Source organism: Clinocottus analis, unplaced genomic scaffold (assembly GCF_023055335.1).
Source record: "Clinocottus analis isolate CAN_PGR_092001 unplaced genomic scaffold, fCliAna1.0.p SCAF_25, whole genome shotgun sequence".
NCBI lineage: Eukaryota > Metazoa > Chordata > Actinopteri > Perciformes > Cottidae > Clinocottus > Clinocottus analis.
Genome location: NW_027175987.1, coordinates 1,654,357 through 1,678,460, shown reverse-complemented (window position 1 = coordinate 1,678,460; position 24,104 = coordinate 1,654,357). Strand labels below are relative to the sequence as shown.

Sequence of the window (24,104 nt, the reverse complement as noted above, 5' to 3'; positions counted from 1 at the left end):
CAAAGTGCCAAATATTGAAATTGAATATCTTTGTACTTTACGTTTGTCAGGCAATATATTTAAAGACTGGCCTTTAGAAAGTGATTCATATTGTTTGATTCTTAAAAAAAAGAAGAAGAAACCCTTTGAGATTCATCAGAAAATGATTTGATGAAGAAAAAGATGGTTAAGGCAGCTCTACTAAAAGTGATAGTTCCAACAGTAAAAGCTGGAGACAAACTATCCTAAAGGCCACCAATAATAAGAGTAAACCTCACAGATTCAGATTTGCCTGGAGGAAACCACAGCTTTAAAAAAATACTATTCCCAATAATAAGTTGAGTTTGGGTTGTTTTGAACATTTCCTTCCCAGTTCTCCCATTACATGTACTTCCTACAGTAATGCTTTAGTATCACTTGACATACAAGTATCATATATGAGTCGTCTTACACAAGATTAGCGGTCTAAACTGTGACGCTAACTTTTGTTTTTCACAATAAAAGTGCAGTTCCTGAGGGCCTTTTAACCTTTGTATACGCAGGACTAACGGACACATTTGGCCAGCGAAAAAAGGCCGAAAAAAGGGTTGCATTGTCTCTCTCCAGTTATCTTCCACTCGGGCCCTTTAAACTCAAGCTCAGGCTGTCTGACCACACACTGCAGTATCCCTCAGACGGGGCATTGGACCTCTCATATAGCCGGGACCCTCGGGGCCCGTTATCCGTCAGTGTTTCTTGATGCTGCGCTCGAATTAAACACCGCGGCGGTGCCGAGCGGCGCTGCTATAAATTATCGTCCTGTAGAATCTGAAAAGACAAAAAGCAGATGGTTCATACTGGGATGAAGCAAGTAATTTACAATCGTCACGATAATCGCTCAGTCTGGCTGCCACTTCTCTCTCGTCCCCTCCTCCCCCACCCCCCTCCACTCTTCTTCTCTCTTTGCGTCAGCTCCTTCTTATTCTCCGCGTACCGCTCCCAGCCCCCTGCTACCTCTTTCTCTCTCTCTCTCTCTCTCTCTCTCTCTCTCTCTCTCTCTCTCTCTCTCTCTCTCTCTCTCTCTCTCTCTCTCTCTCTCTCTCTCTCGGTAATCAATGGGAAGCTGTCACGGCGCGTGAAGAGAGACGTTATTCAGGCGACGGCCCGGGTGTGCTGCGCAAAGCACAGAAACACTCGAGCCCGCCGAGCTAATAGAGTCAGGTAGAGCGACGGGTTTCTGCTGTGAGTTCACGGAGCGGGCGGCAGAGGATGTGGCCGAAGCGCCTGAACTCCTCGCGAAGTCACGTCAACGCAGAGAAGACGCCGAGGCTCCGCCTGCCTATTCGGCCCGAGTTATTTTTTTCGTGCCTCGCCAAGCCCAAACAAAGGGAACACATTGCAGCGGGCCGTTAATTGCATGTACGTGCTCCTTTCTCTTTGTTGTGGTCCTCCGCTTCAGATCCAAGCCGACGTCGTTAAAGTATGTTATAAAAATCAGAGAGCGTCTACTTTGGTGCTCCCACCGCTGGGAGTCGAAAACCGCACATTTCACCTGATCATAAAGTAAACGGGCTGAAACTTCCCAGAGCCAGCCAGTTCAAGAGGAATCGGTCCTCTTTGCGATTTGTCAAAATGATGACCACATGGCAAAAAACAAAGGCAGGGTTCAGAAATTCAGTTCAGTGCTCCAATGCAGCAGTGGCTGTTTGTGTGTGTGTGTGTGTGTGTGTGTGTGTGTGTGCGTGTGCTCAGCAGAGATAATGAAAAGAAGGAGCGGGAGAGATTCTGCTTACCTACCTGGTTGCGCGTTCTGTGCGATTTCTGCAGCCACACCCTCCACTGGTCGTACAGTTTGATTGACATGCCGCTGCAGCCGGACGCGTGCTTGCGGACCCAGCCGAAGAACTGCTTGAGTTCCCGTCGCAGGGTGGAGTTCTGCTCGCCGGGCTTCGGGTCGCAGGAGCCGCTCTGCAGCCTCTCTGGGAGGGCAGGAGGAGGAGGGGGGTAGGGGGGATGAAGAGGTAGTGAGGAGGGAGGATGGGAGATCAGCATCAAGGTTATCGTGAGGACGTAAGTGCAAGGTGGTGCATGGATTATGCACCAGCTGCTTTTTAATGTGTCAGCGTGAGTGGGACTGATATGCTTCTTATTTTTTTGGACACTTGTTTCCAGTAGCGATCCTCGACGTTTTCGAGGCGTAAACACCGAAAGTGCGACGAGACTCTCCGGAAAACGGTTCCGCTGTCGGGCAGATCGCAACGTCAAGTCTGTCTGACGGTTGGCGCGCCATTTTGGTCCCGGACTGAAACGTGTCGACAACGCCAGGCCGGATCGCCGTGACATTCTGCAGACGCATTCAAGCTTCTGATCTGGCGCCAAACTTTTCATTTGTTCGATTTGTTTTTTCTGTCTGCCGGTTTCCGTCCCGGCCACGGAACAGCGGACCGGCTCTTTTACCCTCACAGGGGTGTTGGAGAGGTCACGAGAGCTCGCCCGTCCAGTCCACATGTGTTTCGTGGACTTGGAGGAGGCGTATGACCACCGTGCCCCCCGGGGGGAGTCCTGACAAGGGCACTGTGAGAATATGGCGTATATGGGGGAAGAAAAGACAATAACTAATTCAAAAACATCAAACACCCTTTAGTAGGCTAGAAATGACACTTTTCTAATATCCGTCTCAAACCCTAAGATCACGCTCCGGCACAGTTTCACAAATAAATCGAGTAAAGAAACAAAAACACTTGCGCTTCGAACATTTCTGATGATTCATGTCGCTTAATTTCATTTTACGGCTACAGTTTATCCGTGTAACGCCTAAAAACCCCGGTGCTGATCTCCCATCCTTCTGTTTCTGGGGAGGAACGTCTACTGAAAGTCGTACGTCTGCTACAATCAATCCTTTGTGGCAAACAACAGAGCCCGATAACGACTTCCTCCCTTTTGGGAGTAAATACCGCACGACCTATGTAACTCATTATCTGCTCCTCCTGCCCCCGAAACCTGCTTCCACTCAAGCTTTATAGGCCCGGTGTGTGCCGCGCGGACTGACAACCAGCTTTTTAACTTGATCAATCTTTGAAGCAGACGACAAAAATCTATCGGCGTGTCCCCGTGGCTCTTTCACTTCCCTCTAATCCTCCGCTGGGAGATTTCTATCACGGTATCTCGCCTATTGATGTTTCCTTTCTCCCGAGTCGCATGCGGTTTGGATCTGCTTATTCAGGATGTTGAAACGGGGATAAGGACATTGTTGGTTTTTTTTTCCCCTGGCTTTAATTGGCAATGAAAGGTTGATTATTAGAAAGGAACAAATGCTCTAGATTTATGTGCGTCACAGACGTTCGGGAAGCATTTAAAAGCCATTTAAAGACACGAGATGGACTTTGAAAGGAACTACTTCACTTGTAGCTTTTTTTTCAATAGTTGGTGGATTTAAGTTTGAGTGTCTCGAGAACACAGAGATCTCTTTTGTTCATTCAATCTTGTGTAAAAAAAAACATTCTCTGCAGTGGACTCACCGCTGCTGGGTGTGGAGGCGGCAGCCGGGTGGCTCCAGTCACTCCAGATGCCCGGCTTCCTGGAGCCGTAGATGCCCACCGGGTTGCACCTCACCTGGACGAAATAGACGGTGCCGGGCCGGAGGCCGGCGAGCCGACACGATGTCTGGTTGCCAACATCATCCACCACCTGTGCGACAAAACAACATGAACAAAAAGATGTGATAAAAAAAATAAATACCGGAGCAGAAGAGAAGAAATCCTTCCTTATTCCACACGTCCAGATATTTTTATGGTCTTTTCGTAGTGTTTTTATTTTTTTTCCATCTGCCTGTAGCACAAGTAGGAAAGGATATTTTGTAGTCGAGATATTTAAACATGTTTAGCTTGACCTTGTCATTCAATGCTGAATCCATAACTCAAAGAATACTGCAAGTACCTACACAGCAGAGACAAAATATAGAAGGAGCCGAGGACAGAAAATATCAAAAGACTCAATTTGAAAGAATACCACTTTCCTAAAGCTCCACTACTGCACATCTGGATGAAAGCCAGTGTTCAACATGTCCCAGCAACCGAAGGTTTTTCACGGAAGTGTGATTTGCTTTGTAATGAAAGCCACATGCAGGAGCCCCGAGATGCAGCGGGAGCAACGTTTATGTTCATCGTTTGAACGGATCAGTCAATGCTGCACCTCAAATGTTTCCACGGCTGCCTCGGAGGTGTCACAGCGACAGTCTAAGTGTGCGTAGGCTGCAGGTTTGTGTGTGCGGACCACCTTCCATTCAGTGCTGTCCTCCAGTCGGTAGCGGATCTGGTATTTGGCCTGAAACAGGATGTCCTTGAGCTCGGGGGGGCTGGCCCAGCGGACCGTCAGCTGGTCCTCAAGGTCGCCGACGCGACTCACCTGCACGTTGGCAGGCGGGTCGGTGGTCACTGCGCGGAGGAGGACACGTGTGAAAGGTTTGCAGGCAGCAGATGGACAGTAATCAGGGCAAAGACACGAGAGGTTTGAATGACCTGAAGAGAGATAAAAGCCGCAGCGGATATTGTTCCACAACACCGAGAGCAGACACGCATCATACCTCACCATTCTTTATGATTATCAGTGCTGAGCCAGCAAACTGCCATCTGTCTCAAATACAAGTTTAATACGTCTTATTTCCTGACAAATCCAACGTTTTTTGACCACATTTCTTTAAACTACATTCCTCTCGTCTTGATGGTTTTGTCCTTGTATCATTTTCTTTAATTCCTCTCTCTGACTGACTCCTCTTTCCTGAAAACAAATAAGATAAATGATAAAAATCGATCATGAAAATAATGATGAACCCTTTTTTATGTTTTGAACGAGACAATATTTACATGTAGTGTAGGTCAAACTGGTGCTTCGTACAAAGAAAGAGGCAAACTGTCCTTCTCTTATACAACAACAACACAAAAATACTGTCAAAATGTTGTGTTGTCAATCAATTATTCATTGTTTTAAACTCAACTCCTCAAACCACGGTCCCTTTCTGGAGCCAGACCTGGGAAGGCAGCTCACCGGCAAGCGCATGCACCTACTGACGCCATGGCAGACTGGCTCTATATGCAATATCACCTCTATGGCGGAGAGGGACCTGGAGCTGCTGCGGGAGATGAAGCGGTACCAACTAAAGACTTCTGGAACCAAACTCCTGGAGAGGAGCTGGACCTTCGCCCAGGCGGAGAGGTGCCAGGCGGATGTGGGGGTTCATCCCGAGCCCCCAGCTGAGCGCTGCTGCGTTGGCTTGTGCATCAAACAGCAGCTCCAGCAACTGATCCCCACCTGGTGGGGAGTTGGATCGGATGGCGGTTTGGGTGGGGGGGCGGTTGCCGGACAGACCTCGTAATCCCAATGTGTTTGTGAGGTTGAGCTTAGAACGCTGAGGATGCTGGGACACGGGATCCGAGCGGGCCATGTTCAAAGCCTCCATTGTGGCAGCGTCCGCTACAAGTTGTGGTCAGCTCGTTTTTAAACCCGACCGACGTGGGAGGAGGAAGACCTGGGGAAAGACCCGTTCATATCCCGGCGGTAGTCCAAATGCACCTCGGCGCCAGGGCGAGGAGGACATCCGTCCTGAGGCGTTGAAGGCTCTGGACATTGTTCGGCTGTCTCGGCGGTGGTTCCCATTGGAGAAAGGCAGGACCGGGGAGGGTGCTCCAGTTCTCGTTGGTATCCCGCCGCTCAGCCTCCCCCGAGAACGTTTGTTTCCGGGTCCTGGAAATGGAGCTCTGATCGACTGTAGAACCTCAGAACCAGAACCAGGATGAGCGACGTGGAGGTGGAACGCTGGTCAGACATCTTTACCCTGAGGTTGTCGCTACTTACAAGAGAATGTAGATGAGAAAGATGTTTGTTTTTTTATGAAATTGCCTTTTGTACAGAAAAATGTGGCAATGGTGTAAAAGGAGGCGAAACCAACTGCAACGACGTGTTCGCAAACCAGAACCGGAGACAAATTGAAAGGTCTCGTAACCATAAATGCAAACACTAACGCGTCGACTGAACACTTGCCAGCTGTGAGCAAAATAAATACAAATTAATTCATCCGTTAACAGATTTATGTACACGGGAGAATACATTATAAACAAAAGGTTCCAGCGTTGGAAGGCAACAGAATAAAGAGGGTGTTGTTCCCTCAGTCAAACTCCAGCAATAAAAAGTTGTAAACAAATCAAGCGCTTTAAAAAGGAGAGCAACACGCAGGGAAAGATGAAGTGGACGGAGAGATAAAGGCAGGAACTTATTAAAGAACTTGTAAAAGTATTTCCCGCTCGTGACCTCCTGCCTCAGATATCTTTCCCTGCTGGTGCGTGCGTGACGCTGCTTTTCAGCTTTATTTGTTCTTCAGCATTCAGCTCAAGGGAGAGAGGGGAAACCAAGCCAGAACAAATATACTCCCAGCTTATTGTTTCTGTTATTGGGAAAGTGCAATGCATCATCCATATGGCAAGGCTCGTCCTTCTCCTCCGGCCCTTCTCCAACTGTTCCTCAGTGTGCGGGGTGAGGATGGATGGTCAGCGGATGCCCCGGCCGCGGACAACAAACAGCGCTTTCAGAGCGGGGCGCTCGGCTCGCCGGAGGCCTGGTGGCGTCAGCGCCGGGAGAGCAAATTGCACATGACCTAAATTTCTCGCAAAGAAACCTGCGAGGCCTTTTCCCGGAGAGGCATCGGATGTGCGGTTAACTTTTTACAACGCTACAGTTCCTTTAGAGAGAAGCAGCCTGAACCCATAACGCTGTTGCAGAGGCGGGTTGGAGAGAGCGCACCATAAAAACAAATCCCTCCTCTCCCCTAACGAAGTGTGTTCGCCATATGCAGGCGAGCTGCAGACCAACAAACGGAACGGGCGAAAAGGACAAGAAAGAAGGAGAAATAAAACATGGGGGAAAGGACCGGGCAAAGGAGACCTCCTTTAAAAACCGTCGCCCACCCACCTACATCGAGGATGTCCAGGGTGATGGTGTCCGAGGTGGCGGAGCCCAGCTTATTGGAGGCCTCCACCCAGATCTCGTACGGCGTGAAGAGGGCGAGGTTGCGGGGGATGTAGCACGAGTAACGCTGCTTCCCCGTGCTGTACATTTCACACTCCTTCTCTCGCCCGTACCACCTGGACGGAAGCAAACGCAGGGATTCAAAATAAACTCTGACGCCTGTTCACCAAGAGGCAGCCGGGCTGTTTTTGCACACCGAGCACGCGAGGGGGGAAAAACCAACGCTGGCTCTGTTTGCAGGCGGACGAGCGTCGGACGAGGTGAGCGACCTGTGAGCGGCAGCAGGTCCGGGTCGCTCACCTCAATTTGTACTTGAGGGTGTATTTGGTTCGGACGTGGGTCTCGCCCCGCCCCCCCGGGCTCCACTTGCAGCTCAGGTCCTTTGTGTTGTGGGACAAACAGGTTACATTGACCGGCTTTTCTGGAGGCCCTGGAGTAAAAAAAAAAAGAGAAGACGCAAAATCTTTTATTCTGACATTCACACGAAAACAACACATGGCTGATGTGCTCCATTCCTGTGGAGCAGAACGCTAGAGCAACAGACCTGCAACTACAGATTATAATCAAGTATGCTTTTATGTACAGCTAAAAATAGAAAGGGTTCACATCACAACGTTTTCATATCAAGGTTCCCCAAATAGATAAACAGATCAACAAATGTGTTATTTCGAGGTTGTGTGACACCAGTTGAGAGCGAAAGGATCTTTTTAAATACCTGCATTTGAAAGATTTTCGAACTCAGGAACATTGTTGTTTGTCCAGAGTGCGTAACAACATATTATTTTATTATTTCACAGGGTTTGCATGTCGGTGTACATTAACAACATAATAAATGTGCTTGTGCTAACTAACAAACCCAGCATAGTTTAACAAACTAGGACTTTATTAGACTGAGCACAAGATTATGTGTTTTTTCATTGAATCTCACACACACACACACACACACACACTGAGCCCAAGTGCATCTCAATGAGACGTTTCCATGGGAGTGCGCAGACGGCGGCGAAGAGGCCTCCACTTACAGCCCACGTAGAGGCAGGAACCGGCCAGGACGCGTCCATCTGCCCCGTGACACACCAGGTTGTCTCCAGACTGCTGCTGGGAGCCGTTGAGGTTGTGGAGCGTGACGCTCAGGGCCTCGGGGCTCACCACGCCGTAGGTGGCGATGGACAGGCTCATCCCGTTCAGGGTCCAGTACAGCGTGCGGGCGTGGAGGCCCAGCTCGGGGCTCAGCGTGCACGTGGCGGTCAGGCTGGAGCCGATACGCAGGACGGGATCCTGAGGGGAGATGACCGCTACGTCTGCGCGGTGGGAACGGACATGAATATAGTATCTTACATCAGCCTCTCTTTCTCTTTTAATGCACCTTTAAGTCTCAAGTACATCAGTGCAACACGCCCATCACATTACAATTGTGTGTTTGACCTGATCAAGTCTGTCTAAAACACAAAAGGTATTTATTTAACTTAAACACAAAACGAGGAAAAGCTGCAAATCCCCAAATTTAAAAGATGCAAATGTGACACATATATATATAGTTTTTAATGTAATTATCTTTCAACATAATACATGTTTGATCAACTCATTAGATTACAGCTAATTTAACCAATTCTTTGTATTGATTTTAAATATTGTTTCAGTTCCTTTGTTTCCTTTTCGGGTGGTTTCAGAAGCCGACAGTGTGCAGAAGACTTCTTTCTCTTCTATTTTTTCCATCTCTTGATTCTGCTACGTGCCTCCTACTTAACATGCAACAGATGTAAATTCATTTCTATCTTTTTTGAGGCCCAAAAAAACAAAACAAAAAAGCAAAGAACACCAAAGCCTTGAGATGCAGTAAACCAGCTTCTCTTACTTTCCTCGCCCCGTCTCCACCTCTCATTTTCATAGATGTGCCACTCCTTCAATCAGACGCACTCGGTTGCTGTGCAGCTCGATTTCTTTTCCGTGTCGAACACTCTCCGTGTCCAAATCTCTTTCCGGCCGTGAGCACAACTTTGTGTTTGTGTTGAGGAGTGCGGCGGCACTGCAGCACAACAGAGCAGCGGCTCAGCACATATTTATGACCCAGTAATGAAGACGATTTATGGAGCCCCGGTAGAATCTGTCGGAAAGGTCACCCTGGTTGTGTCGGTAAAATCCTTGAGCGCTTTTCCATCCCGCGACCCCTCTTACACTTAAAGTTTTCCTTTATGATTGATGCCCATGAGAAACGTCACCACTGGGCTCCTTCCTCTCAGAGCGGCGAGGGCAGAGTTGTATTAACCTCGGCTCCAGGTGGCCGCTGGACAAAGCTTTCCAACACATGTGCCACTGCGCCGACTCCAGCACCGAATGCCAAGACTGATGTGAAACGATGAGAACTGTGTCGACGTGCAGGAAGCGCGAGGGCTCGACCTCGGGGCCTCCCGTGATATTCAATATAAAACAGGTGTGAAATCTAAATGAGGAAAGATTACAAATGTGCGAAGGGCCTTACATGATTTACACGCCACTTGCAGATCATTTCCTCAGTCTTATGATTAGAAAGGTGCGCGTAAACAACTTGCAATATCATTATCTCTCCCGCATTTGCTTCATGCGACAGCGCTGTCGAACGCTGGTTATTTAAATGTGTCTCATCAGCGACATCTATGAGGCGACCGTGGCCGACCTTCGATCCGAGGACATCCAGAGGAGCGCGTGGGTGTGTCGGTGTGTCGGTGTGTCCTTGGGGCGACACACTTGACCCCACGGTGTGTGAATGTGTGCGCTTGGGAGTTGGAGTCCTGGTTGAAGAGTGGGAATGATAGCGTGCGTAGTGTTGAAGTGCATCGAGTGGTCGGGGAGGCTAGAAAAGCGCATTAATAGCTCTTGCTCTGTCTAAACCAACGCAAACAATCACATCTAATCATATCTCTCACGAGGGGGCTCTGCATATGGATTCATTTTAGTGGATAATGATATGATTTGGCTATATTTCTCCTATAACTTGTCCACCAGAAAGCACAGACGAGTTTACCTGGTTACAAAACATCAGAACTGAGAAGTACTTATCAGAAATGTTGATGGTAATTATGGATATTGGTCTGTCTTGAATCAATAGTGATATTCATTCAAATATCCATAAGGTCAGACGCTGATGTTGTTATTTGGTTATTTTAACCAGACACATCATATATTGATTTCCCATAATCAAAGTCAAAATATACTATATGACTATTGCAATATATACATATACTGTGATAGAGGATTTTTTTTAATCAATTTTCTCCCCTACTATCTGACTTAATAGAAAAAACACCCTCTCTGGTTATCTATTATCATCATTATTCTTATTAATAAAATCGGTGACACAGCAGCTGGACACTTTTTAAACGTTTTTTTTTGAAGTCCTTCATACTGGTTTTAAACTGGTGTCATTGGTCTGAAGCCTCCAGAGAGCGACTCCCGACGAGGAACTCCGTCTTTAAGTTAACACACGCGCACATGCACACGCGCGCCCACGCACACACACACACACACACACACACACACACACACACACACACACATCCGGTGCGCAGCGACAGAAACGCGGTCGCGTCCAGCGGGGTCGCGCGTCGCGCGGTACTCACGCATGGAGGACAGCAGCGCACGTGGAGCCAGCAGGAGGAGAACCGCGAAGCAGAACATGGTTCTCTCGCCGCTTCCCGGGCTTCCGGGGGGCGCGCGCGGGGGGCAGACTTGCAGTGCGAAGCTGGAGGAGGGTTGACCGAGCAGCCTCGCTCTCTCCGGCGGCTCTTCTCGGGGCCAGACCGGTTGGCTCTTCAGTGGAAGTCTGGAGCCCGAGCACCGCGCTGGCTGCCGGAGGTCCTTTTAGCTGCGCGATGACTCGCTGCTCCAACTCTCGGTTCGCTCCTCCTCCCTTGTTTCCGAAGTTACAAGTCATTAGTGCTGCTCAGTGTGTCCCCTCCCTGACACACACACACACGCGCGCGCGCGCGCGCGCGCACACACACACACACACACACACACGCACACACTTTATGTATTCCTCATGATGTTATAACGTGTAAACTTCAGGTTGTGACGACTAAAATAAAACCTTCAGGTATACTCGTGTTTGTAAGACACATCGCTGTATATTGGTCCCAGTTCAAATCTATCTTTTTTTAAATTAATTGAAATAACAATAACTCTCGAAGAGACAATGTTACATAATTAATACTTTAACTTTTAACTAAAGTTTTCCACCACCTTTTGTACTTCTACTGCTGTAGCCTTCTTCTTCTTCTTTAATATCTGATAACTATTTTAAGGTACACACTGTATAATATCCATAATCATCACGTTACTTTTGTATTATTATTGAAGCACCAGCAAAGTTACGCAGTGCATCACAAACAAACCATCAGGCAATGAAACGATGAGAAAACAGTTTATCAGTTTGTGATTTTCCTGTCCCTCCTCAGCTGATATGTTGGTCCTCCTGTGTTCCAGCAGGATCTTTACATCCAATCGATAATTGTGACATTGATTATGTATGAACTGTCAATACAACAAACGACCCATCTGTCTGCTCTGCAGGACATCTGCCTCCCGCATCTTAGTCCTTTTTAATCTGAGACATGTTTTATGAATGTCAACCCTGCCACATTGTGCACTGCAGTGAAGGCAGCTCTGCAGGTTGTGTGTGTGTGTGTGTGTGTGTGTGTGTGTGTGTGTGTGTGTGTTTGGAGGAAGCGGGGGGGGGGGGGGGGGGGCATCTTCTGCGTGGTGGTGATGATGATGCACGTGACGCCACAAGCAGAAGCGGATCAGTGGAGCAGCAGACAGGACCCTGGCTGAGGCAGCAGCAGCAGCAGCAGCAGCAGCAGCATCAGCAGCTCAGCAGCAGCAGCAGCAGCAGCAGCGCCGCCACAAAAGGGAGCTCAGTGCTGCTATAGAAGCTCGACTCTTCACTCCTCCTCTCCGGTGTTTGAGATGCTCCGGCTCGGCGGCAGGATGTGCGGCTTCTCGGCCCTGATCTCGGTGCTTCTGGCCGGACTCGCGGCGGCATCCTCGGATCTCTTCGACAACCAGCTGGGCGACATCAATTACTGCAAAAGGCAATGCCAGCTCACCATCAAAAACAAAAGCCCCGCTAAAGTAAGTTATTCCTGTGTGCTGTGGCGTCGGCTGTCTCTGCAGAAAGCGCATTGTCAGCATCCCGCTGTCCGACATTTCATCGCCTGCACCGACATACAGGCGAACGCAATTATGTTTGGCATCGTGGGGGGAGGAAAACAAAACCGTATTCATATGAAATATATAAAGGGAATGTGTTCATGTCCGTGCGTAATGCTCATGCCCGCTCCGATTTCCCCCTGCATCCCTCTCGGAAGCGATACGGCGCGCAATTAGGCCGAAAGATGGATGCAGCTCATTTTCTTCTGCACCTTCCAGACTCGTCCAAGAAGTGAGCCGCATCCATGCAGCTCGTCTCGAGATGCTCTCGCATTAGATGGCGACGATAATTGATCGCTCCTCCATCCCTAATTAAGAGGGGCCATGCGGGGAAGGCGTATAGCGCGGGCTGTGGAGGATCACTGAGACTATTGTGAAGCCTGAGAGAATGACCCTTTATTGGCAGAGATACCACAGCATCTTTCTGCTGAGACGAGGCCAGCCTGGACCCTGGCAGGGCTGTGAATGTCCCCAGGAGTTTCTGTGCTTTAGAGCCTTTAGATTTCCAGTGTCGGATGTTTTCCTTCCCACCTCCTCTTCCTCCTCCTCCTCCTCCTCCTCCCCCTCCTCCGCTGCTGCCTTCAGGTGTGGTTCAGGCATCCTGCAGGGCAGCAGGAGCAGAGCTGCAAAGCGGCCCACAGTCCTCTGCTTTGAAGGTTGTGATTGAAAACGAGCCACTTGAGCATGCACACATAGCAGTGTGTCGAGTTTGAGGGCCAACAGACTACACACAAGTTAAAATAAGCCGTCGCCTCCGAGGCAACGTTTCATGGTTTGAGATAAACACCCCTCTGAGAATAAACAGGGACACGCAGTGAAGATGATGGCAAGCTCAAGGCTGTTAAAAAAAACAAAAAAAAAAACCTTCATGGTCCTCGGTCAGGGAATCTCTTTGTTCCCAGAGAGGTCAGCAGAGGGCGCTGTTTCCTTGTCTCAACCCGATAATTAATGCATTATGACAAGTACAGTAATGTGCATCTTCCTCTCCCGCTCCCTCTTGTCAACTGTTTATGACAGGCTGTAATGTCTCGGCTGCACCGTGTCATCTGGAGATGCCACATCCCATCAGCACATCATATTTTTCTCACAAGCGCACCGTGAGTTCATCCAAGAGTGCAGGAGACGTCTCTAATTTTGTGTCTCTCCCTCTCTCCTCCCTGTCCGGCTGCTAGGACTCCATAATGAACGCCTGCTACCGCGGCTGTCGCCTCTACTCCATCTGCCAGTTCGTCAATGGCAACGCCGGCTTCAATACCAGCAGGGAGGAGTGTCAGGGAGGTGAGTCAGTGTGTCAGTCTGTTGAAAGACTCTTACAGCTTTTCTCAGCAGGCCGAGGCCTCGACCCCTAATATTTGGTGTCAATGCCTCACTGTGTGGGAGTGAATGGGATCATTTGTGATATCATTGGACGTCAGGCTCAAACATTCTTATACCTAACTTCTTAAAACTAAATGCAACGAATAAATACATGGATATTCATTGTTGTTTGTTATGAAAATAATAAAAGGTACACCAGCAACACATGAGCAGTTAGAGTGTGAACTTATTTTAAATTCCTATGTAATGTATATCATATTGAATTGAATTGATTGGCTCCATTGTCACCGATACGTAATCCGACTCTCTGAGGCAATATTAGACCAATATCTGATGTCGGTGCGTCCTTACTCCCTATTCCAGTCAGTGCTCTTGGTCCTTTTGACAAGACAGAACTCTTTTTTTTGCCAACGCAGCAGCTCTGCTCACTCAATATCTCTCCGTTTCCTAAAAGCTGGCAGACTCGATGGGTACTTTCTGGCTGTTTAAGGCTATTCGCCCTGTTTGAACTGCTGTATTGGAAATCAATGATGCGATTTGCCGTCCAGACAGCGGACCAACCCCGCCCCCTAACCCCCCCCCCCCTCGCCTGTTTTAATCACAGCGCCGTGGAGTGAACCGCCCTGCGGGCGCCAACAGATACATCTCCCTCGCATCTTCATCTTTCTTCCCACATAAACAGCCTGTACCTGTTTCATTCCTCCTCATCTTCCACCCGGCTGACTGCAGTGATCCATGTGCCCACTCGCTTTTGTGCTTCTCTCTTTTTACTCTCTCAACCCCCCTCTTCATCATACTTATTCTTTCATGCTTCACAACTATGGCTCTCTCTCTCTCTCTCTCTCTCTCTCTCTCTCTCTCTCTCTCTCTCCCTCTCGCCCTCCAGCCTGCCAGGAGGCATATATTAAGCTGCTGGAGCAGGAGGCCTGCTGCACCGGCTGTGCCAGCCAGCCCTCTGAACCTGAGCTCAAGAGGAGGAAGGTGAGGGGAAATGCTAATGCGGCTCGAAGAGCCAAAGTGTCTTCGGATGTCTGAGTGTTAAAATCAATACAAGGTGGACACAGTATACTGAAGCACACACACATACATCTCCTTGTATTGAAGTATATCTCTCTCTCTCTCTCTCTCTCTCTCTCTCTCTCTGTGTCGCAGCTCAGGGCCATGACTCTCCGCCCCAAGCCGCCCTCCGTGATGGAGGCCGTCTCCGGTTGGTGCAACGACATCGTGAGCTCTGCCCAGAGCTTCATCTCCTCCACCTGGACCTTCTACCTGCAGGCGGATGATGGCAAGGTCGTGGTTTTTCAGGTAAGAAACCAGCCAAGCGTTTGTCCAGGACCGGCAGCTCGAGCAGTGATCCTTCTTTTGTGTCGCAAAAAAAAAAAAAAAAAGCAGAAACCTTGTCCATGTTTGTAGATTAATGGTTCAAGTTATGTTCCGCAAAATGCGGGTAATGATTCCTGTAAACGTACACTTTCCGCACCGTGTGACATTTTATATAATGTGACGGTGCTTTAACCTGAAACCAGATCCTAAAAGTGTGCACATGTGCTAGACCTGTTTTTGTGTTTCTGGCAGCAACAGTTTGCTGATAATTATGAGATTAAAAAAAACGATGTGTTTGCGGTGAGCAGCAACGCTTCCTGTGGCTGAAGAAAAACAAAAGAAGTACAAAAAAAACCAAAAAAAACATCCACCTCCGCTGATCTAATCTTCATTCTCAGAAAATAGGCTGACTTATGATTTCTGCACTTGCAGCAAAGTCAACTTTTAAAAGTGAGCCTGTCTTGTTCCATCCACACATCAGCAGGACAGAAATGCAAAGAGAAAAACTAATCCACCAGTTTACGCTCTGAATGTGGGAATATGTGTGTTTTGTAACAGACTTTGTCCATGCGGAATGAATCAGAACTAAATTAAGAGTCATATGTTGTGGCTCACATCCAACATTTTTCAAATGAAGCTGCAGAACTGCAGAGTTTCCCCTCGTCATTCTGAATATCTGCACATTCAACAGATTTGGGCCTTTTAAGTGCTTCGCTGCGAAAAGACAGAGACAAATTAATTCTGTAATCTCCATGAATCAACTATCATCCGACACGACATATTATGGCTCACTGAGTCAAGATGGTGGGGGAAATTATAAGATTGATATCTCCAAAGCTTTTTTCATGCGGTATGATTTGAACTACTGGAGGTTAAAAGCAAGCCAGTAGACCTTTATAGATTATGAGTTGAGCTGCGCTCTGCTTCCTGTTGAGATAGTGAAATATATCCTGCCGGCTATGCGTTGCAGTGGAGATTCATTGGGCCGCCGCCAAAACTACTCACAGCCCATTTTGGAACCGGTGCATCTGTGAAGGTTGAGTGAGCGAGGGCACACGGCGGGGAGCGGACAAGGTGCTGAATCCAGAGAGCCGCAAAACCTTTTCCTTTTTTTTTCTTTTCTCCGCGCTTTAATTGTTTATAAATGTCCTTTCATATTATGTCCCTTCCCCTCAGCACCATGCATATTTGATAACCGGCCGGGCTGGCTGTGGTGGGCTCGCCTCAGGTCGGAAAACTCACCGCTAGGTTTCGAAGTGAGTGGACGGCACGAAAGAGTAACGTTCTGGTTTTGACAGATAAATATTTCAGACGTAGTTTCTGAAATTTGAAAAAAAAGGTGACGTGACTTGAGCTGACAGACCCGACCGATGACGTCATACTTTAGGTTGAAAGTTTGGCCAATGATATTTATGTTGCTCTGGATCAAGGATGTCTTTTTAAAGGATTTGAACTTTTTCTTTGAACACTTTCGCTCCCGATAAAGTAATTATTTGAGTCATTTCATGTCTCCTTTCATGCGAATCTTCATCCAGATGCAGATCAAACATTTCGTTGCATTTTCTATTATTGAAATGGAAAATGTGCAGGTTTTTTTTTGCAGCCATGGCAGAAATGGCGCTCTCTTGTTGAACTTGAACGTAAGGTGAACCACCTATACATTAAAGCTATAATAAGAGTTGCTCGGTCTATCCGACCATGTCCTCCACCTCTTTTCCCCGTTGTGACTGTGATGGCATGTTTAGCTCCATAATGAAAGGGCCCAATGGAAAGAGACAGTATATTTATGCACCGTAACCATCCCAGATGAGCCACTGTATAACAGGGGAGTCCTTTATATGCTGAAACGTCACCGTTAGGTATAATGTGTGCGCGCTGGGCTCCCTGACCTCACAGAGACTCGCAGCAGCCACAGAACATGAAATCCCCAGCATTTCTTTCGGACGCGGTGATGGATGTTTGCTCTTTATGGATGTGACGTGCAGGCTGAAGCGGCGAGGGGAAGCCAGGCTCCACGGGGTTTTGTAGAAGACTACCAGGCCTGTGTTTAGTGGGCAGCTGGCAAACCGCCACCGAGTTGACAGATTGACTTCCCGAGAGTTGAAACAACAGAAAAAGTCCAGCTAAATGGAGAGACAGCCGAGGGTTGAGGAGGAGGAGGAGGAGGAGGAGGAGGAGGGGGCGGGGGGAGCCAACATTATGAGAACGTCCATAAAGGAGCTGAATGTCTTCATACATTCAATGTGTGCTTGCTGTGGGAAGAACTACGTCTGTGCATCATAAGCAAACAGTCGTGGCAGTATACGGGTGCAGTAAGTCACGTTTAGGTCACGGCCAGGGTTGGTCCCCCAAGGAAGGAAAAGAAGTAAAGAAAACTTGTAATTTTGAGGACATATTGGTAAAACACAGCGCTTTACTTCAGCCATTTCCTCCTCACCACCCTCCTGTTATTTTGACAAATCAGCCCGCGATAGGTCGACAGAGCGAGAGCGTTGGAGTCGATTAAAGACTTCCTCCAACTGAGCTGCGGTTCTGTTAGCGAGCTGCAGCCTGAAGAGCAAACTCAACCCGGATGAATAGAAAGAGAGAAGTCCCTACCGCATTTCTTCTTGGAAATTGCATTAGTCATTCTGCCCGAATTAATTAAACAGAAGAAAAACCCCAACCTGAACAGGATGGAGCGATCCAGTGAAATAACGGTGTTTGAAGAAAGCGTGACTTTGACTTATGATGTTACTTTGAGAAGGAAGTCGGTGTTCTTTCTCATCTACGCTTCATCATCCAGGCGCGAGAGACCTGAAGTGACTTAAGCATGACGCACGTGATCCATGATTTATGGTATTACAGTTATTTCATTATGGTCGATGTTTGTTTTGTGTCTGTTGCCCTCAGCCCAAATGAGTTCCTACTGCAAACAAAATTGTGTCACAGTAATGTTTTTTTTTACATTTTTACACACGTACTAATGTCCTCACACCGCTTGGCATTGTAGTTTTTAATAAATGACAGTTAAACAAAAGTAAATAGCATTTTTGGGGAGACAATTCCTCAGAAACAGATGAATGCACATCTGGAGCATAAGCAGCATTTATGGCAGAGCCCATGTTCATCTTAGGGCAGGAAGATGTCTTTTGGTCTGGACAACAATGGAGGTAGAAGCTAGGTCAGGATCTCAATACTTATTAGTAGAATACATTTATTGTGAGTTTTGGTATGTTCACGAGCTGTTTTGACAAAAAGAGAAACTCAGAATATCACAAGACTTTTAATCCTGAAGTATTTGTCTTTCGTGCTGAGTTGCTAAACCCTTTAAGATGTGTTGTTGTTGTTTTTGTCATTTCTTTACTATGATATAACGCACCAAATGGAAATGGAAAGTGGTCTTAATTGACCACATGGGGGTGCTGTAATAAAACGTTTAGATTTAAACCCTTTAATAGGGGGACACGTCATGAAAGATTTGGATCGCCTACAAACCCACAAACTGTGAATCAAGACCACCCAGTTGGTTCATTTGTGGGCTGCCGAACAGAAAACATTCGATTCAACAATCCGATCATCTTTGACTCGCCTTCCTGTGTCACATGCCGGCTCAGTGGAATACACTCGAATAGTGTGAAGACATACCCAGAACAACAGTATGAGGGGAAAAAATAGGTTTTTAGACATTAATGTAAACATGTTCTCGAAGAAAACCGAAACACAAGTATGAATGAGAAAAAGTATGTGATATGTCGGTTTTAAAGGCCATCATTTTGACGCCATTGTTCCAATTTCAAAGTTAAATTTACTCTAAATATTTCCCCGAGGTGTCTGATGATTCATGCACAGCCGGACACCCTCGGATACCCTTTGACGCCATTTCCTTCCTCTCAGTCTTGATGGATTCGCAAAGATGTAAGGAGAAGTGTTCCATTGTGAAGAAGAGTCAAAGTTATTTTCAATTTATTTCATGGAAGCTCAAGAACAGATTGTTTCCAATCCCAAATTCAACGACGTGAGTGAAGTGAGATTCAGTCTGATTGCATCCACCACTCCTCCGCCTGAAACCCCCGTCTCTCTCTACGTCTCTGAACTCTCAAACCCCTCTTCCTTCCTTTTCCCCTCTTTGTCTTTCCTGACTCTTTCTGAAAAGCACCTTTTTGCATTCCCTCTCTCATAATTCATGACAGATGCAGATCAGGCTCCGCTCATTCTGACGGTTAGAGCTCTTCAGTCTGCAGCCAATGAGACTCAGTCTCCCCAAACCTTCACACTGCCGCTGCATCTGGTTTCAATGCGCCCTGTCAGAAAACATTGCTCGCTCGGGGTAATAAACCCGCTTGTGAAATAACTTTTTCATCACAAGAGGTTCGAAGGATTGTTCGCGTCTTGGGAAGCCAACTCCACGGCCTCGCCTCCACGGCCCGGCTGCAGGATGCTGCTTTCTTGGTCCGGATGTGTGATTTAAATCATCCAGTAGAAAGCAGATCCATCGTTTCATGTCATGAGAATGAAAGAAACGGAATGATTTCGAGCTGCTTTCGCATTGGATTGCATGACACAGCAAGAGGCTTCAAAGTTCATCGATCCACTTAGTGTCCGAATCGATAAATATTGGGAGGTTGACGCGACTGCAGTGGGACATACTGCACTCCTTTAAATAAGTGTGTGTGTGTGTGTGTGCTGTTGCTGAGGCCAGCAATAGTGTTGTTACGAGCGGAGGGAGGGTCAACAGTGGGGATCCAAAATCCTCTTTTAATGAGTTCTCCAGGGGGAACCAGAAACACTGAGCACATAATGAAACCCACAACAGCGCATTCGCTGACAGCGGGGTGTGTGTCGCAGTTCTTTTAAAAGCCGTTTCTTTCAGAGGTCCCAGTTCAAGGGGTTTTACTTAACTGGGTTGGATGGGTGAGAAAGAAACTGCGAGAGACACTCCAACATACACAAAGGATGTTAGTTAATTTACGCCACATACTGAATGCTCATAACAGTATTAATCATCTCGCTTTTGGAAACAAGAAGCGCATTTTACAAACTGCAGCGCTCTAACTTTGAATGCCAGGAAGAAAATCCCTTCAGCTGATGTTTATAGCTATCATCATACATTATTTTTCTTCTCTTTTTTATTATGACTTGGCCACCTCATCATGATCTGTGATGCTTCAGGCTGAGAAAACGTCAAACACTTTTCCAGCGCCAGGGCTGGAGACTTTTGGCCAATCCGGACGTCTGAGCAAACAAAATCAGCAGTTTGGGTTTCATATTGTCCTGATTTAATATTGTTGCTGAACATTTGATCGCGATTACCTGGGTGTTACATTTAAATATGTCACATTCATCAAGTCCTTCATAAAATGTGTCGTTTTTTTAAACAATGATGTGATGTTAAAGGAAAAGCTTGACTATTTGAGAATCAAGGTTTGACCCCCATCTATGTCGGAAGGCTAAATGTTAGCCTAGCTTAGCACACACGTCCGAAAACAAGGAGACACAGCTCGCCTGGCTGGATCCAAAAGGTGCCGATGGTGTTTATTTTGTCTCCTCAGAGCCAACCAGAGATGGAGTACTCTCTGCCCGAGCTGCAGGCTCCCCGATCCAACGTGGCGGACAAACCCTGGCCTCAGGTCCACTCTCACACCCAGAGACCTCACGGTGGGAACACACACGCACACACACACACACACACACACACACATGTACCCGTGTACAGCAGCACATGCATATATTGCTGCAATATTCACTCATCAGCGTCCAACTGAAATCCTGTTTTTGTTCGGCAGGTGTGAGGGGACATGGCGAGAGGGGAGCATCCAAAGCGGGAGGCAAAGGGAAACACCCCGTCCAGCACGCAGACGACCCCACAGCCGAGCACGACTTCCTGGGCTGCATGTCAAGGTGAGCTGGAGCTCGAGTTGCCCTGCTGAGAATTTAAGACTTAAAATGAGAGAAGCGATGTTTTTTTTCTCCCCATGAATTATAATTTTTGATCCTTTCTAAAGCAAATCACAGGTTCCTTTGTCTGGTTTCCAGACAATCAACTTGCAGAGACGTACATTTAGCTGTTCCATCACACACATCTGATTGTGTTATTCCCGCACTTTAAATGTGCAATGCCAGCTTTACAAATCAATCCACATATTCCAACACATTACTTTGCGATGATCTCGTAGCTTCAAATTTAACAAGATGGATTGATATGGAGCCACTGAGATGGATAATCTCACTTAATGTTCCCCACACTAACATTAAGGAAACTAACAGCTGCACGTCTGGTCGGAAAAATACAATCCAAAAATCTAAAACCTGCACACACAGAAACACACACACACACACACTCACACACACACACACAAACATATATATCTATATTTATATACGTACACGCTTGGAGAAGTGATTTTCAGTAGTTATGAAATGCAACATGCGAAAATTCACAAGATTTGAAGTGTAATTGTTTTACATTGCTCGTTCCATTTGTTGCTGCCTTCATGTTAAGTTTCCCAGTATTTCTAGCCGTCTTCAGTTTCATCCCATACCTCTCGTTCTGCAGACGTTCGGGCCTTCCGCGGTGGATTTTAGCGGCGTGTCTCTTCCTGTCCATCATGGTCATGTTGTGGCTGAGCTGCGCCAGCCTCGTCACTGCGCCAGAGCAGCACATCAAGACGCAGGTACACGCGCAGAAAAGCACCCGCAACCAATGTTTACACGCATGCCCGTGTGAGGGATGCAGCAACTTCTTATGCTTAAAGGGGAATTTGAGTGTTTACCAACCCACAAACTGTAAATTAACAACCCACTTACTTTATTTTGTGGGCTGCCGAGATCAGCCATTCGGATCTGGCTCCCCTCCCTGCGTCACTGCAGGCTCATTAGAATACACCGGCCTCCATCTGAGTACCTTCACCCGGGTACTGAGAGCTACCTTTGCAAAGGTGCACCATATTTTTCTCACAAGCCCATCAGAGCACGGTGGGCTTTTTCGAGAGGGGTCCTTAAAGAGGCCGGCGCTAAAACCAAACGTTTCTGACAGCGGTGGAATACAGATATATTCCCTCAGACAGTACAAGAAACATTAAAGCATGTCAACATGCTGTCATGAAAAGTACAACTATGAACCTGCAAATGAGCGCATGCCCCCTTTCAGCTCCACTCCATTAATTCAAGGGTTCTCCGTCTGCAGTGGTTTGCATGCTTTGCATTCTGCAGCATTCTTCGCAGAGCACTCCAAGAGCGAAAGATGCTTGGCGAAGTGCTGGAGGTGAACTTGCTCACTCTTTGTGTCTTTTTCAGCTGAGTATCAACGGGGATAAAGAGTTTCTGGATGATGTCCACAAAGTCAACCCGTACCACATGAGTCCCGCGATCGTCGTGTCCATGAAACAGTCGGAGGAGAGCCAGGAGGCGGGGCCTCTGCCGGTGAAAGTTGACCTCAACAAAACCTGCGTTTAGAAAAGGACCAGCGGGAGAGCCGCTGCCTTGCTTCCCCAGGATAACCATGTCGGAAATCAGCGGCCCCGTCGGCCCGTCGGGTAAAACCAACAAACACATCGCTGGACTCAAAACCAGTCACCAGAATTTTTTTTAACCATATTTTTAAGAGCATGGCACACCTCCTGTCCTTTCAACTTATTATACTGGAACATCAAGCTTGGCCTGGTGGCGTTTCATTTCCTTGTACAGTCCAGATTTCTTCAAGTCCATCCTCAGATTATGCGTAATGATAAGCCTGCTCGTTGCTTATTGATAAATCAGCGCTCTCGTCTCACGCTGGAGACGAGCGGAGAGGATGGATCACGGCTGAGAGCTTTCATATCATTTTTCATGTCGAGCATGGACGAGGGAAGACAAACGCTGAGAATCTTTCTAGATTTCATTTTGCCTCGTTCTCACAGAGAGCTTGGATTAACTGATGGCTTGCTGAGAGTGAATTATGACAAATTGAAAACCATGTTTTCACAACGTAACAAGAAATCTCAGGTGAGCTACACATCCTCACCAAGTTCAGAGAAACAAAAGATACTTCCTCTCAAAAACTAAGTTGGTGTCTTCTGTCAACATACTCCTCTGTCTGTGTGAATGTGTGTGTGTGTGTGTGAACATCGACAACAGCACACACACTCTTAAAGCCGGCAGAGTGAAAACTGGAAGGGGATCGGAAACTGAGCGCTCTCTCTGAGAATGAGCAAAATAAACAATAACCTTATTGTGTACTCTATTTATTCAGAGTCATCAACATTATCTGTTAAATAGTTTTATTGAAATGCCATGTACAGTTCCTTCATCATACAAATGTGATAGATCTGTGTGTTAAATATGCTCTAACACAGATTGGAAAGAGACACGTCGAAGGGCCGATTGCACCTATTACTGTATTATTATTATTATTATTATTATCATGTTACTGCTCTTATATCACTTCAAGAGTTCTTAGCTGTTATATGTGCCACGTGCTTTCTAATAGCTGCCTATTTTGTATGTCCTAGGAGCACACACACTGAAGGATGACCTCTGTAACAATGTGTAATGCAAAGCTTTTAACATAGACCGTTGGTATTGAACAGAGTTGCACAGTTTTAGAGAAGATTTTCTGTTTTTCCTCTCGGTGCTTTTGATGTCCTGTAACGCTCTCTTTTCATCCCGGCTACGTAGACAATAAACCGTGCATGCAAGTGACGCTTCGCTAGTTTAGCCGCCCGCCACGCCAGTATGGCAAGACTCTACTGTAGACTTGTGGTTTTTTGTGTTACTATTTACTGTAAACATTGAATAGAACGTGTGATAACAGATGACGATGACTTTGTGATTTGCAGGAAGGACTCTTGATTAAAAAGCCATTCAATAGATATCTGCGCTGGTATGTCACAAGGAGTAGGATATGAATTTCAAACTGTATTGTTTCCTTTCTACTGGTCTGTTTATTTTCAATCAAATGATACTTACAACATGATGGAATAAAGTGTTTTCATTGTAAATAAATGAGAGTTAAGTGCTTTTTTTTAATAAAAAAAAGTGTGTATTTAAGTGAAATCTGTCCGCACTGCAGTAAAAATGAAACCGATAAATAAAGACGACAAAAAGAAAAGAGTTACTTAATAGTAGGATGGAAAGCTAAAGGAATACTTTATACTACTTCACACATTTGTGCGGTTGTTGAACCCCGTACATTAAAACCAATGGCTCAGCAGTGTCAGAGGCTTTTTCGACGCCGGCAGCAGATGTTAGTGACATCCCTGATGTTTGCTGACAAGGCCTCAGGCTCTCAGTCACTCAGAAGGTGATTGTTGGGGTTCAGATCTTTACAAAACCCACATTTTTTC

General features: G+C 46.9%; 2 protein-coding genes across 2 annotated transcripts; one reads left to right on the top strand and one right to left on the bottom strand.

Annotated features, from left to right (window-relative positions):
- Positions 1 to 700: 700 nt before the first annotated feature.
- crlf1b (cytokine receptor-like factor 1b) lies at positions 701 to 10,629 on the bottom strand. The gene is made up of 8 exons (XM_068591612.1): positions 10,572 to 10,629; positions 7,998 to 8,276; positions 7,276 to 7,405; positions 6,919 to 7,091; positions 4,234 to 4,391; positions 3,477 to 3,645; positions 1,756 to 1,937; positions 701 to 786 (listed from the first exon to the last, which is right to left on the bottom strand). The coding sequence occupies exons 1-8, from the start codon at positions 10,627 to 10,629 to the stop codon at positions 763 to 765; spliced, it is 1,173 nt and encodes a 390-aa protein (XP_068447713.1). The 3' UTR covers positions 701 to 762.
- A 1,199-nt stretch (positions 10,630 to 11,828) lies between these two features.
- tmem59l (transmembrane protein 59-like) lies at positions 11,829 to 23,765 on the top strand. Its single transcript, XM_068591691.1, has 8 exons — positions 11,829 to 12,084; positions 13,335 to 13,440; positions 14,366 to 14,460; positions 14,632 to 14,784; positions 20,334 to 20,439; positions 20,568 to 20,682; positions 21,338 to 21,455; positions 22,078 to 23,765. The coding sequence occupies exons 1-8, from the start codon at positions 11,920 to 11,922 to the stop codon at positions 22,234 to 22,236; spliced, it is 1,017 nt and encodes a 338-aa protein (XP_068447792.1). The 5' UTR covers positions 11,829 to 11,919; the 3' UTR covers positions 22,237 to 23,765.
- Positions 23,766 to 24,104: the final 339 nt, after the last annotated feature.